The sequence below is a fragment of the Astatotilapia calliptera genome, chromosome 18 (assembly GCF_964374335.1).
Source record: "Astatotilapia calliptera chromosome 18, fAstCal68.1, whole genome shotgun sequence".
Lineage (NCBI taxonomy): Eukaryota > Metazoa > Chordata > Actinopteri > Cichliformes > Cichlidae > Astatotilapia > Astatotilapia calliptera.
Genome location: NC_137439.1, coordinates 12,820,764 through 12,833,030, shown reverse-complemented (window position 1 = coordinate 12,833,030; position 12,267 = coordinate 12,820,764). Strand labels below are relative to the sequence as shown.

Below are 12,267 nucleotides of genomic sequence, written 5' to 3'. Positions count from 1 at the left end.
CAATCCAGGAGCAGACCTCATCCACAAAACCACCTTCTCCTTCAGTCTCACAGTCCCCACCCACACACAAATATGAGGGCATCACTCTCTGTTGGCTGTGAAATGTCAAGACAAGGGTGGTGACGGCAGCATGTTGTGTACCTGCAGACAGGAATCGGATTGGGCGGCGACGATGAGTGGAAAAAGCACAAACACATTTGTAGACAAACCCACAACAAGCACATTTAATTCGAGTCTGACAGCAGAGAGTGTGCGCTTGTGGGAGGGTGTTGGAAGGGTGTTGATAGAGAATAATAGCATTCTTCCTCTTACAGCAGTCCTTTTATATTTCACGTCCGAGCAGCACTAACTTTATTGGCATTTCAAGATTACAAATGATCTCGCGACGCACGGCAGATAAAATTTTGAGAAGGAGCTAAATTTGATCAAGTGACAGATTCCTATTTTCTAATTAACTCACTGAAAAGTCAGAGTGAACACATATCTCAGCACTTAATTTCCATTTATTTCCTCATACTAGTGAAGGCTGAGAATAACAATTTTATAGCTTTGTAAAGCGTTTGGCTGACAGCAAACCTCAAAACAGCCAAAATCTCCCCTCATCTCTGAGAATTACATAAACTAGAACAACAGGAAAGGAGGAGAGGCAGGTCAAAGTGCACTCGTCTGAAGTCCCATATGTTTTAAACTCAATCTAGCAGCCCAGTGATAGCATAGCCCCAGGTCTCATCTCCTCGCTCTTGCAGCGGTAACAAAGATGGTGAAAACATGGCTTGAGCCTTTGTTCTCTATCCCAGACGAGCACACTTTTAAAAGGTTATGGTTGGTTTGATTTCTATCTCTCCACTGGTGTGGTGAGGCTGGCGGAAAAAGTTGGTGTTAAGGCCAAAGGGTTGACAGCTACCTGGGTGGTGTTACAGAGTAGCTGGGCCTGGGGGTCTTGCTGGCGCCACAGCACAACTACTGTAATTACCTCTGAGGGGGGGGGAAAGGCAGCGTCTGCACCTGTGACAGACAAGTCCTGATTAATAGACAAGACTTACATCCCTTCCTCGCCTTTGCTGTTTTGCTGACTACCTCTCCCTGTCAAGCTTTAAGATCTAAACCTTGTGTTCAGTGTTCAGTCTGTAAATTTGATTCCTCTCTTATCCTTGAGGAGAATTTTACCGATTCCTCTGATCCAGCAGGATGTTTCTGCTGCTGCAAAAACAGTTATCTTGGAAAAATCGGTGCTAAATATTAGTAGAGTATATCTGAGTGACAATGAAATTTGTTTAAAAAGGTCATTTCCACTCCCCAAACTGGTTTGATTATGTTTTTTTTGGTGTGGATTAGATGGAAAACAGTGGACACTTATTCACTTATTTTATCCCAGTGGATAAAAGGGAGACAGTGGAATCACTCATCCGTAAATGAGCCTCTATGATACACTACTGTGTGCTTTTAACAAAATTATGAAATGAGAGCCAAGCGTGTCTTTTTCTTACCATAACACTTTCACTCACTCCCTCCCTCCCTCCTCCACCAGCTTTTCTGTTCCATGTACATCAGACATGGTGGTGATATCTGCAGGGGCTGACCCGCACTACTCTCTCCCCTATACCAGCTTTTTCCAGTATGGGTGCAACACTGCCCTCGCCTTGCATTAGTCTGCTCACAGAGACACCGCAACAAAAACAAACCCTGAAACTCCAGACTCATCCATGCCTTTAAGAGCTCTGGGTTATGCGGGGGGAATAATGGAGCCTTTCGATACAGTCAAAATAAAAAAGAAAGGAGGCCTGGCATCAGTGCCAACAGAGGAAATGGCTTCAATGCAGCTGTTTTCACAGAGGCTGCACCTGGTGGAGTTTGCAGCCAAACAGGAGGTTGAGGTTAGTGCAGCTCATTGGTAAGGAAGGAATGGCATGGCGAGGATAATGCTGAGAGAATTGCTTAAAGGTGATACACAGGCAGAGAGAGTGGGCATAAATGTGGTAAATGAGAATTACACAACAGTTAAAGGTACTGGAAGCGTTTTTGCTCATCTGGGCTGATTGGAAGTCTCCTCCTGCTGAAGGTCAACTGAGCTAAGCTGGAAATTGCTCAATTCATTAATAAGAATTTAACAATCAATAATGAGATGTAATTTGTCCCATTTTGTCAGAGGCAACCAAGGTTGGATGAGAGGAAGGAAGCTGTCAATAAAACACACTCTGCACATTCCCACACAGCAGGGCTTAAATCATATCGTGGCTCGACGAGGCATTTAAGCCGAGGCACTTTAAAGGCTTGCGTGGTTTCTTGAGATAACAGAATGATTTTAATGATTGATTAACTCCACGATTGAGAGAGACATTTGACTTTACCTCGCACGTAGAGATTGGCAGGAGCAGAGTAACGGGTCCCGGCACTGTTCATGGCGACACATTCATATTTCCCCTGGTCCGACTCCTCGCTGTTCTCAATTTGCAGGGCTCCTGCATAGAGGATTAGCAAATTTAGCTGTCTTGACAGTTGTGCAATAGGACACATTACTTGGCATGAAACCACAGCAGATATCTGTACAGTGACTTGCTAGAAACTCTGCAGACGACTAGTTTAAGCCAGTTCATGCTCAGACACGGACACAGATCAGTCAAGAAAATACTTACGGCAACACAAGTACAGAGCAGATCTGGCAAGTTTATGACAAAAGATGCTCTTTCTCTTCGTTGTGTTAAAAACAGGGCTCTGGGTCAATATTCATTTGAATAACATGTCAAAAGCATCACGGTCTAATTAGGTTTTCTGCTTTGGGAAATAACTGACAAACCAAAGAGATTACATGATAAAGGATTATTCTCAGCCAAGTTATGCCAAATGGACTCAACATGTACATGCACAGTCACGCTGCTGTTAGGACATTATATAAACAATGTAACTTTAATTTTAAGTTGAATGTAAATAATGACATATAATATAATAATAATAATGACATAAATAAGCATATTTCTCCAGAAAGAAGGCTTCTTTTCGTCACTCATTGTTGAGTACACATTAAGCAGTGACCTCATTACTGACCATGTCCCACTGAAAGGAGAAGCTTCAGCTGCCAGATGGCTTAGATTAGTATTCATAATCCTGAGTAGCTCTATTTATCAAAGAGAAGACTAACATCTTGTTCCTAACAAAGCATAAAATCCCAGGAGACCGGTCTTACTTAGGTCCTTCTGACACTCCGTGCCGGAGCTCTTATCTGAGAAGTTGAGAAAGAGCAACAGCACACTTACCTGACCCACCTGATTTCAAATACACTACAAACAAAGCTAATTCTCTCACAGGTATACAGTGAGTGATAAAACGTATCACATCTCCAAGCAGCATGGCAGAAGGACGAACGGCGGCCAACCACCATGCAGTTTGAAAGTGACAAAGATACTCAGCATAAGATGACGTCAGGATACATTTTTCACATCATGCAGTATGAGATGAATGTAGCAAACAGGTTCACCACCAACCATGGAGGACTCGACTCCAGACAAGACCCCAAAAGCAAAAGAAAAAAACTGGAGTTGGACAGGGACATGTGACAATATCACCTTAGATCTCGTGACAACACATCCCTCCAAGGTGTTTACTCTGCTTGCTGAGCTCATCGCTGTCTGATTCAGCACTGACATGTACCTGCATACTAATGCAGATGTCACAAATCTGTCAATCTGCCTGTTCTACCATGGGGGAAAACAGTCTGAGTACTACAGAAATGTAGAAGGTTACTGCTATCACAGTTGTCAAACTGCAACACTAAACCCCATTCAATAACTTCCAAGCGCTAGAACACTTGTGGATTTCCTACAAGGTCATGTCACTGTTTTATAGGGTACAAACTAAGGGGCAGCGTGGCTGTCATAACATAACACCAGCTCCTAAATAGTTAAACATCTAATTGAATATGGGTTTTATCAGGACAAACAGACACACAGAGACTCTAAAACGAATTCAGCTTGCCCCACAATATCCACTATTGCTGTTCTTAAAGGGAAAATCGTGCTTTCAGTTGGAAGATTTCCATAAAAAGGCGTTCAAACTTTCACCTTAATAATCTCAAGCAGGTATTTTGCGCCTATGCTAGTGTGTGTGTGTGGGGGGGTGGGGGGGTGCATAGGCTGTATGTAAATGCAGCCATTTCACTTCACATTGAGTCTGCACTGAAGCGACAGGTAAATCCTCTTGTGGTGATGGTGGCCTTTAGTTGAAAATGCGACTCCTCACCCTTTTTTTGCTGAAAAGCCATGAGAGAGGCAGAAGCCGAGAGACGTTTGTTTCTCTGAAATAATGTTTGTGTGCGTTTCCTCACGTGTTGTTCATTCTTTACAGTATGGGAAGGTCCTTCAAAAGGCTCATTTACAAGATAACACATTGGACTTCATTTCTATTCTCATGGCATCCGGGTTGGTGATCATTTGTTTGTCAAGGAGCAGACAACAGACAGAACATTTTGGGAAGAGATGAGGGCAGAAGTGGGTGGGCAACAACAGCACTGATGAAGTCGGTGATGTCGGTGGCGTAGGGGAGAAAACAGAGATCTGATGTGGGTGTGAGGGAATGGCGTGGATGTGATATTTTCCAACACACTTTCCATCATTCTTACCTCTAATTGGTGTACCACCTAGGTGGGAGTAATTTCGATGCAAACAAGGTTGAGAGATTAGTTAGTAATCCACTTACAACAGTGGCAGAAAAAAAACATGGCTTCTGACAGGCCACATATAAAAAGATAAAACAACCTGATAAAGAGTAGAAGCCACTTAAAAGTAATGTAATGCTTAATGCTGTGAGGCAAGGGTAAATTTTGGACTGGCCACTGAAAGAAAAAACTGCTGTTTGTCAGAAGGATCCCGTCTCTTAAGCAAATATTTTGAAATGCTCCTACAAAAGCTACAACCACATTTACCCTTGCTTTACAGCAGGATTATAAAATGATGAATTTGAAGGTGATATATTAATTAAGCTTTCAGATTTAAGATGGCTCCCACTCTGCAGACAGCAGTTAGTAAAAAATGGGCAAGAGCGATTAATGAAAGTCATAGACAGTAAACAGAATGGCAGATAGCAAGAAGTATCAAGATCAGAGGTATTAAACTGAAAGAAAGTTAGTATCTCTATAGAGTGAATGAATTGGATGGTGTGAAAGAGAAAGAATAAATGTGGCTGCGCGCTCAATAAAAAAAAAAAAAAAAAAAAAAAAATCGAGCTTGTGTGATGCAATAGAAGTGGGTCTTTCTTTTCTGTTAAAGTGTGAAAGCAAATTAATGCACTTTTTTCCCGCTATTGCAAAATTGGCCTCATTTCAGGTCACAGGCAGTAATGTAAATCCTGATAGAGCAGCAGATGTCAAGAACAGGCTAGCGAATAAAAAAAGGATTGTTAGTCCGAGGGCATTACACATCAGCACATTTTCAGGCACTTTCAATATACGCGAGGAAGAAAACTAATTAAAAAGTTTGCTCTTCCAAGTAGAATTTTTTTTTAAAAAGGTTTGTGCACAATTTAAACGTTGCACTAAAATGTTATCAAACAATTAAGGAGTTTTGTTAGTATCTACTTTGTAGGCATTCGTATTTAATTTGGGTTATTTTGATGCAGCGCGGCCAAGAGCCAGCGTGGGTAAGTGAACATGCACGAGTGCCCCGGCTTCTGCTGTGCAGCTCTAATGCCAGTCTTTTTCTGGAGTAGCTCTCATATTTAATCCCTGGGTCTCAGACCTACAGCCAGGCCTCATGGCTCATAACCTGCTTTTAGACATGCGCTCCCTTTCTATTAATGCAGTGGTTTATGAACATATAGGCTTCTATATGAATGGATGTCCTGTCCTGGTGCAGTGTGTAAGTCTGAGCTGCATGCGGGAGATTACAGCCTGCACTTGAGGGGCAGGGACATCTCTCTCATGTTACTGTGCTAACTAAATCTCCAAAAGTGTAATTATACTTAAGTAGGCTCTATGTTGACTAAGTAACAAGTCTTATGTACGTGTGGAAAATACTGGGGCTCTTTTGTTGTTCTTGTGAGGAGGGACATACTATATGTCTGGATGACAGACAGATACTTTTAGTCGAGAGGTGATTGTACAGGTCACCTGGTTGGACGCAACCTATCTCGGTTCGACTCAGACTGCAATCACTCTCAAACAGGCTGGAGAGGATTTGCAATTAATCACCATCTAATCTATAAATGCAGGCAGATTGCCAACATGCTGCAATCAGTCATAGTCAGTCTGCACTGATGAGTGCAACTCGTCTGTTCCATCAAATAATGAAACTTCAAATTGAGCTAGGTTTTACAGCAAAAAGCATGTCTTACTTTGTGATGTGTGTGCAATAGCTGCCACTAAGAGTGTTTATTTATTATTTATTAAAAAGGTAGAGAGATTGTGAGTTGATTGCACAGTGATTTTGGTCTAAAACTACTGTTTTTCCTGGTTTAATGTAGCCCTAATGAAGGCATCTAGTATGCAGATTGGTGCAAAACCTTTGCCATCTGGCCCAGGCCAGGGAATATGTCTTCAGTGATTAACAGAGCAACTACAGTGAGTGAAGAGCATTCACAAAGTCAAATCCTAGAAAATGCACCACTGGTTGGCCGTACTGTGACCCAGCTGCATGTTTAACAAATAATTAAGGAATGTTTAATGTGATGAAAATGATTTTTCTGTATTTTAAAAGGTTACAGGAGCATTCGTCGCTGTCGAGCATCCCAGATTAAGACGAGAACACCATTCCAACTCCTGAGGTACTTTCAAAGTGACTGCTGTGCTGTTGTGAGGAATAAAATTCTGTAAGAACTCAGCCAAGTAATCAAGGTGACAATGACAAGTTCAATAACACTTTCATGTCCTTTGTGATGAAAGTGAATACATGAAATCATATCAGAACAAAGGCTGTTTGGGTTTTTGTTTGTATTTTTCAGAATCTCCTCATGTCTAACATGATTTATGTGTGTTGGTATGCAGAGCTGCCATTGCAACATTATATGTATGCCATAAAGTTAAACTTTAAAGGTAATAAATCAGATCAAATAAAACCGTACCTGAGCGAAGTTGTTTGATGCGCCCGTTACTGCTGCTGATATCCACAGGAAGCATGTCCTTGAACCATGAGATCTCTGGGTCTGGGTTTCCACTGGCAGCACACAACATTGTGGCAGTTCTGGTCTTTTCGACCACCTTTAGCTGGGGGCCCATATCGATGGTGGGAAAGCCATGAGGAACCTGGTTCTCTGAAAATGAGCAAAAAGGCAAATTTTAATTTTAGACTCTAGACAGAGAAAAAAGATGTTGAGAAAAATATTCGGAGAAAATATATTTTCAGCTGTTGCAAGAGGAGTTGAGTGCAACAAAGCTGTTGAGCTGGCAAGGCCAGAGAAGAGGTTGAAATAGAGCAAATAAATTTCAGGTGCTGCAGGCCTCAGAGTAATCAGACCACACGCACACAAAAAAAAAAAACATTGTGCAAGAGCAGGCGATACTACTGGGTAACACTAGATCTGGTACTGATTTGGATTAGGTTGGAAATAAGAATGCTGTTTGCGACTGATTATCATGGCGACTTATTACCCAAAACAAGGAGTCTGAGGTTTAGACAGAAGGAAGATGGCTGCAATCTGCCTCTGGGTACCCATGCATAGATGAGCTGCCTTAGGCTTTGCAAACTAAACAAACCCATTTGAATAATCCAACTCATCATAATGGATGTAAGAGCATGACAACAAGTAAAATATAATCCCTAAACCAAAATTTGGGATCCACAAAAAAAAAAAAAAAAAAAAAAAGGCTTTTTCCCCAGTGTATAGCGGCAGTCTTGACACATGGGATTCAAATGTCGCAAAGCATACAGTCCCTACCATCCTGCTCCGTTTATGCCTATTAGAGTAGCGAGGGGGTGGGGGATGGAGCCTATCTGCGCTACCATAGGGCGAGAGGCGGTGTACACCCTGGACAGGTCACCAATCAGATGCAGGGCTAACACATAGACAACTTTTCACACTCACATTCACACCTCTCTACCACTGCTAATTAAAACTTGCAGTATGCATATGTGGCATTCTAGTCATGTGAGTCAATAGCCATTTTTTCCCCTAGCAACCACTTGTTCGCCATTGCAGTCTTTAATAAAAAAAATGTGTTCTAGCTCAGATGCTTTCAACCTCATAATAAATCCAAATTTAACCTCAGGACAGCAACAGTCAAGAAGAAACATGATAGCCCTTGAGAGATCTTATTATCAGCTTGCACTTGAACCGGTAATTTAGTTTATCTGTCTCCCCATATGTAAATGTGTCATGGGGCCATAGTGTTGAGTTGAAGTAAGTGCTAATGACTGTAACTTACCTTTGGTTCACCATGAAAAGATTTTAAACTGCAGGCTGTGTAACAATAAGCAAAAAGGCTGCTTTATGGGGGAAAAAAACATTAATACGAGAAGCTGGGAAATATATTGTCCGGACAGGAACCTCGGCTCATGTACTCATTCTCTCTGCAATTATCTGTGCACATGGTCATTCCAGCTCACCTCGGGTTAGAGGCAGGTGAACCCTCTGCACAAGGTCGTGCTGACTGAATATTTTACAACACCTGTGGATTTTTTTTTGTTGTTGTTCTATTTTAAAGAATGACAGAAAATCTCAAGGCTGTCCATCATTCTAACAGATCAGAACACAGACAGTGGCTTGACTGTAACATTGAGTAATTCACTTGTAACACTACACACAGTGCTGGCAGCGTTGGCGGCCTCTCTCTTTCATAAAATTACAATAAACACGCACTGCAGAAACCTCCATGAAGATTTCTTGGCAGCTCCTTCTGCATGAGGTTTACCTCCTTGTGCAGAAGAAGCTGTAAAGTCAATGAAGTCCCACATTCAGAGACTTCTGAAATTTCCCGAGTCATTTAAGTCAGTTTTACAGTCAGGAGGAGGGTTAATCCACTCATCTGTTTCTCGCGATGGTGATACTTTTTTGTGTATTAGTAATTGTGACTGAGTTATTCTTAACAACATGATGCCATTAAATATCTCTCATGATCACTAATCCAGGGTGACCCAGCCTTGGATAAGTGGAAGAAAATGGATAGATGGATAAAAATCACATTATTGTGGATTTGTCTATGACCCTGTAACTCAAAAGGACAGGAAATGAGAACGTTTTAATGGAAAAAAACAGAATGATCTGCTACAAAATCATTAGATCCAAGGTGTCTGGGGTAAACATTTAATCCTTAACCACTGGAATAGTCACATATATAAGACTGTGACAGTAAATATATACACGCATCAATAAAAAAGCCTGACTTCTTTCCAAACTTGTGATTAATGGATCATCAAAGAAAAACACATTTTATTTAGATCCTCTAAGGACTATGTATCACTGATCAAATGCAAGGATTTGTATGAGAAATGATGCCACAAACAAAATAAAAGCCATTTTTAATACATAGAACCCGTGAAACCCCATTAAGTAGGCTGCATAAGCCCCTACTTGCCTCGTCTGAGTCAAAAATCCATATGTAAACCTATATGACGAGCATTAACACGACCACAGGTTTTTTTAAATCTATTCCCGAGCAGAGCAGTTGTTTCTTCTTTCACCCTTGTTTTTGGCCTGTAGCCCAAATTGTCTCATATTCAGATGTAGCTGACAGATCTCTGCAAGGCCTCTTATCGTTGTGGCAAGGCTTACTTCCTGTCTAACGATTTAGAATCAGTTTTCAGACATCCCAACGGAAACCTCTACAAAAGAGGATACCTCTATGAAACACACAAATACAGCACAATGAAATACCGCTGCACCGTTTGTCACTGTATGAATAATGGTAAGAGTATTGTTGTGCCCCGTGTTCCTTTGTGGTTTGTTCTCACTAACCTTCAAAGAGAAAGAAAAGGAGCCAAAGACAGGAAGTGAATAAGGCCGAAAAATGCCTGGTAGAAAAAAACCCTACATAATGTTGAAGCGGCAGTAATTTTTGATACAGGTAAGGAATCCATTCAGTAGAGTTAAAAGTTGATAACTAACCCCAACCCCCATTACTCAGAGAAAACCACTAATTAAGTTAAATGTGCAGGACTCTGAACTCCTGTCTGACCTTAGAATACGTTCATAATGGATCATCTGAGAGGAAATCCCTTTGTGCCTGCTCCCCTGGGTGCACTCACTAGCCAGTAGGTGTGGGTTGTGGTGGTTGTGTTCAGGACAGCAGGTTGTACTTAAGGACTACATTAGAGGCAATGCTTGGGCAGTGATGGAGCAACACTTTTCCACAATGAATTTTCTCAAAAGTCTGGACCCTCGTAAAAACATTTCATAGATTTAATGGAATTGAATAACACCGTCGGTTGGTTGCTAACGATTAATCATTACACACAATTACACAAGGTGGAATACGCCCAAAAAATAAAATAAACAGAAAAAAAAAAATCAATATGCGGCCTGTCCATCATCCACCACTGATTTCCAGTGTTCATGAATCATGCAGTGCCAGCTGTTTGTGCATGTAGCACATGCTCAGACCCCCTGGTGTCACTCAGCCTCAGCCAGAAAATTGTGGCTTCTCTCTACACATTGAAAACCAACTGATTCCCTGAGACATGACACTGCAGTTACAATTAAAGATTCTTAGAAAATTATATTAAATTTGATGCATTTCTTTGACATATTTCTTAAAAAACATTCATGCCTTACTTGGAAGAAATTTATCTCTGTTATTATACACACATAACTACAGAACTATGCCTTTCACATGAGAAACTGGCATAATAAATGACAGTGCCCACCCACCCAACTCTGTGGAATTGCTGCCTATAGAATATTTATGATTAACACTATTGGCAAACGTTACTGGACTGTGAAAAATAAACACCATTGGCAAAACTGGTCGAAAGATCCCAAAGGAGTTCTTACATGATTCAGCGACTCTGTCGTTTCAGGAAGCACAAACGGGGAATAATTTTAAAAGCTTCTGCAAAGCCTAAAGATTAATGTGTCTTTGATTTATGCTTAATGTTTGCATTGCAAGGGAAAGTGCACTGATGTGGAAATTTCTACATGGTAAACTATTAAATGCTACACTGTTCAGACTGCACATATAGAATATGCTTTAAATATGAAGCATCGCTCCGCTTTTGTGTTGCTTCCGTAATGTGTCCTAAATGGGAGCGGGAAATATCCCAGGTTAGTTAGAAGACAGTAACACGGCTCTTCTTAATGACCAACCAAAGCAGGTTTTGCTTGCTACATAAATTGTGCTCATAGGAGCACGAAGGACAACTGAATGGTTTTAAAAGCAACATCAATAAAAGTGATTCTAAGCCACATGTGCAACGTTTTTCCTAAGAAAGGAGGCGAAACATCTGATGTCTTTTGATAAATTTAAACTGCATGTCCCATATGTTATTGGACTATTGGACAAAAACTGATGACTGTCTTTCCTTTTAACTTCTGCAGGAGCACAAGCTTAAGATCACAGAGAATTGATTATTTAAAAAAAGAAAAAAGAAAATCACTATCATTTATGCATAGTACATCTGCGTAAGAATAAATATCAAAAGACTTTAAAGCACAGTTAAGCTGATTAAAGTTGTTCATTGTAAAATCCCCATAACTTTAGAAAATGTAAAAGCTAATAACAGCTAGTTATTTCAACTTACTTTAAACATAAAGCTCACTGTGAAAAGGTGAAATTTCTCCAGCGGCTCTAAAAGCATTCAGCCTACATTTTACATAAAAAGCTGGCTATGTCCTTGCCTTTTGGCAAAAAGGAATAATTGAAACTCCTTTCTATGCGCTCATCAAAGATCATATCGAGCTATTGGATAAGATTTGAGCCCTGTCTGTCTATTTCTATTATTGCAACTCCTGCAGCTGGCCTTGTCTGCCAACTTGTCATCCCGAGAAGACAAAGACATGCCTTTGTTCAGTCCTCTTTAATTTGGAGGAAAAAGAAAAGATGGGGAAATTTGGAGAGAAACCAATGAAACAGTGCAGTCGTTGCAGGTTGATGTTTATAAAGATAGAGGGAATTTTTAATAAAAAGCCTCTTTTATGCCGAAGTGTTATTCCTCAAGAAAAGCTAGATTCTCTTGTCTAGTCTATGCAAGAAAATATGAGCAAGGCAAAAATCCTGTGATAATGTCATACAGGCGTTCAGTACTGCAGCAAAAAAAATTTAAATAAAAAAAAGAATACTAAGATCATGAGCTCCACTTGTAAGGAGATTAATGTGTTCTACTTTTTTAATCTAACTACTGCATTGGTAAT

General features: G+C 40.6%; 1 protein-coding gene across 23 annotated transcripts in view; it reads right to left on the bottom strand.

The window, feature by feature from the left end:
• LOC113009894 (receptor-type tyrosine-protein phosphatase F) overlaps positions 1-12,267 on the bottom strand; it is a 163,044-nt gene that overhangs the window by 59,622 nt on the left and 91,155 nt on the right. For 14 of the 23 annotated variants that reach the window (XM_080293122.1, XM_080293121.1, XM_080293129.1 and 11 more), the window contains exons 5-6: positions 7,048-7,236; positions 2,349-2,459 (exon numbers count right to left, since the gene is read on the bottom strand). In XM_080293122.1, coding sequence (XP_080149248.1) covers positions 2,349-2,459; positions 7,048-7,236 — 300 coding nt within the window. Of the gene's footprint in view, positions 1-2,348; positions 2,460-4,612; positions 4,631-7,047; positions 7,237-12,267 lie in introns of all 23 variants that reach the window. The other 9 variants (XM_026148492.2, XM_080293119.1, XM_080293118.1 and 6 more) reach the window with 1 other exon arrangement.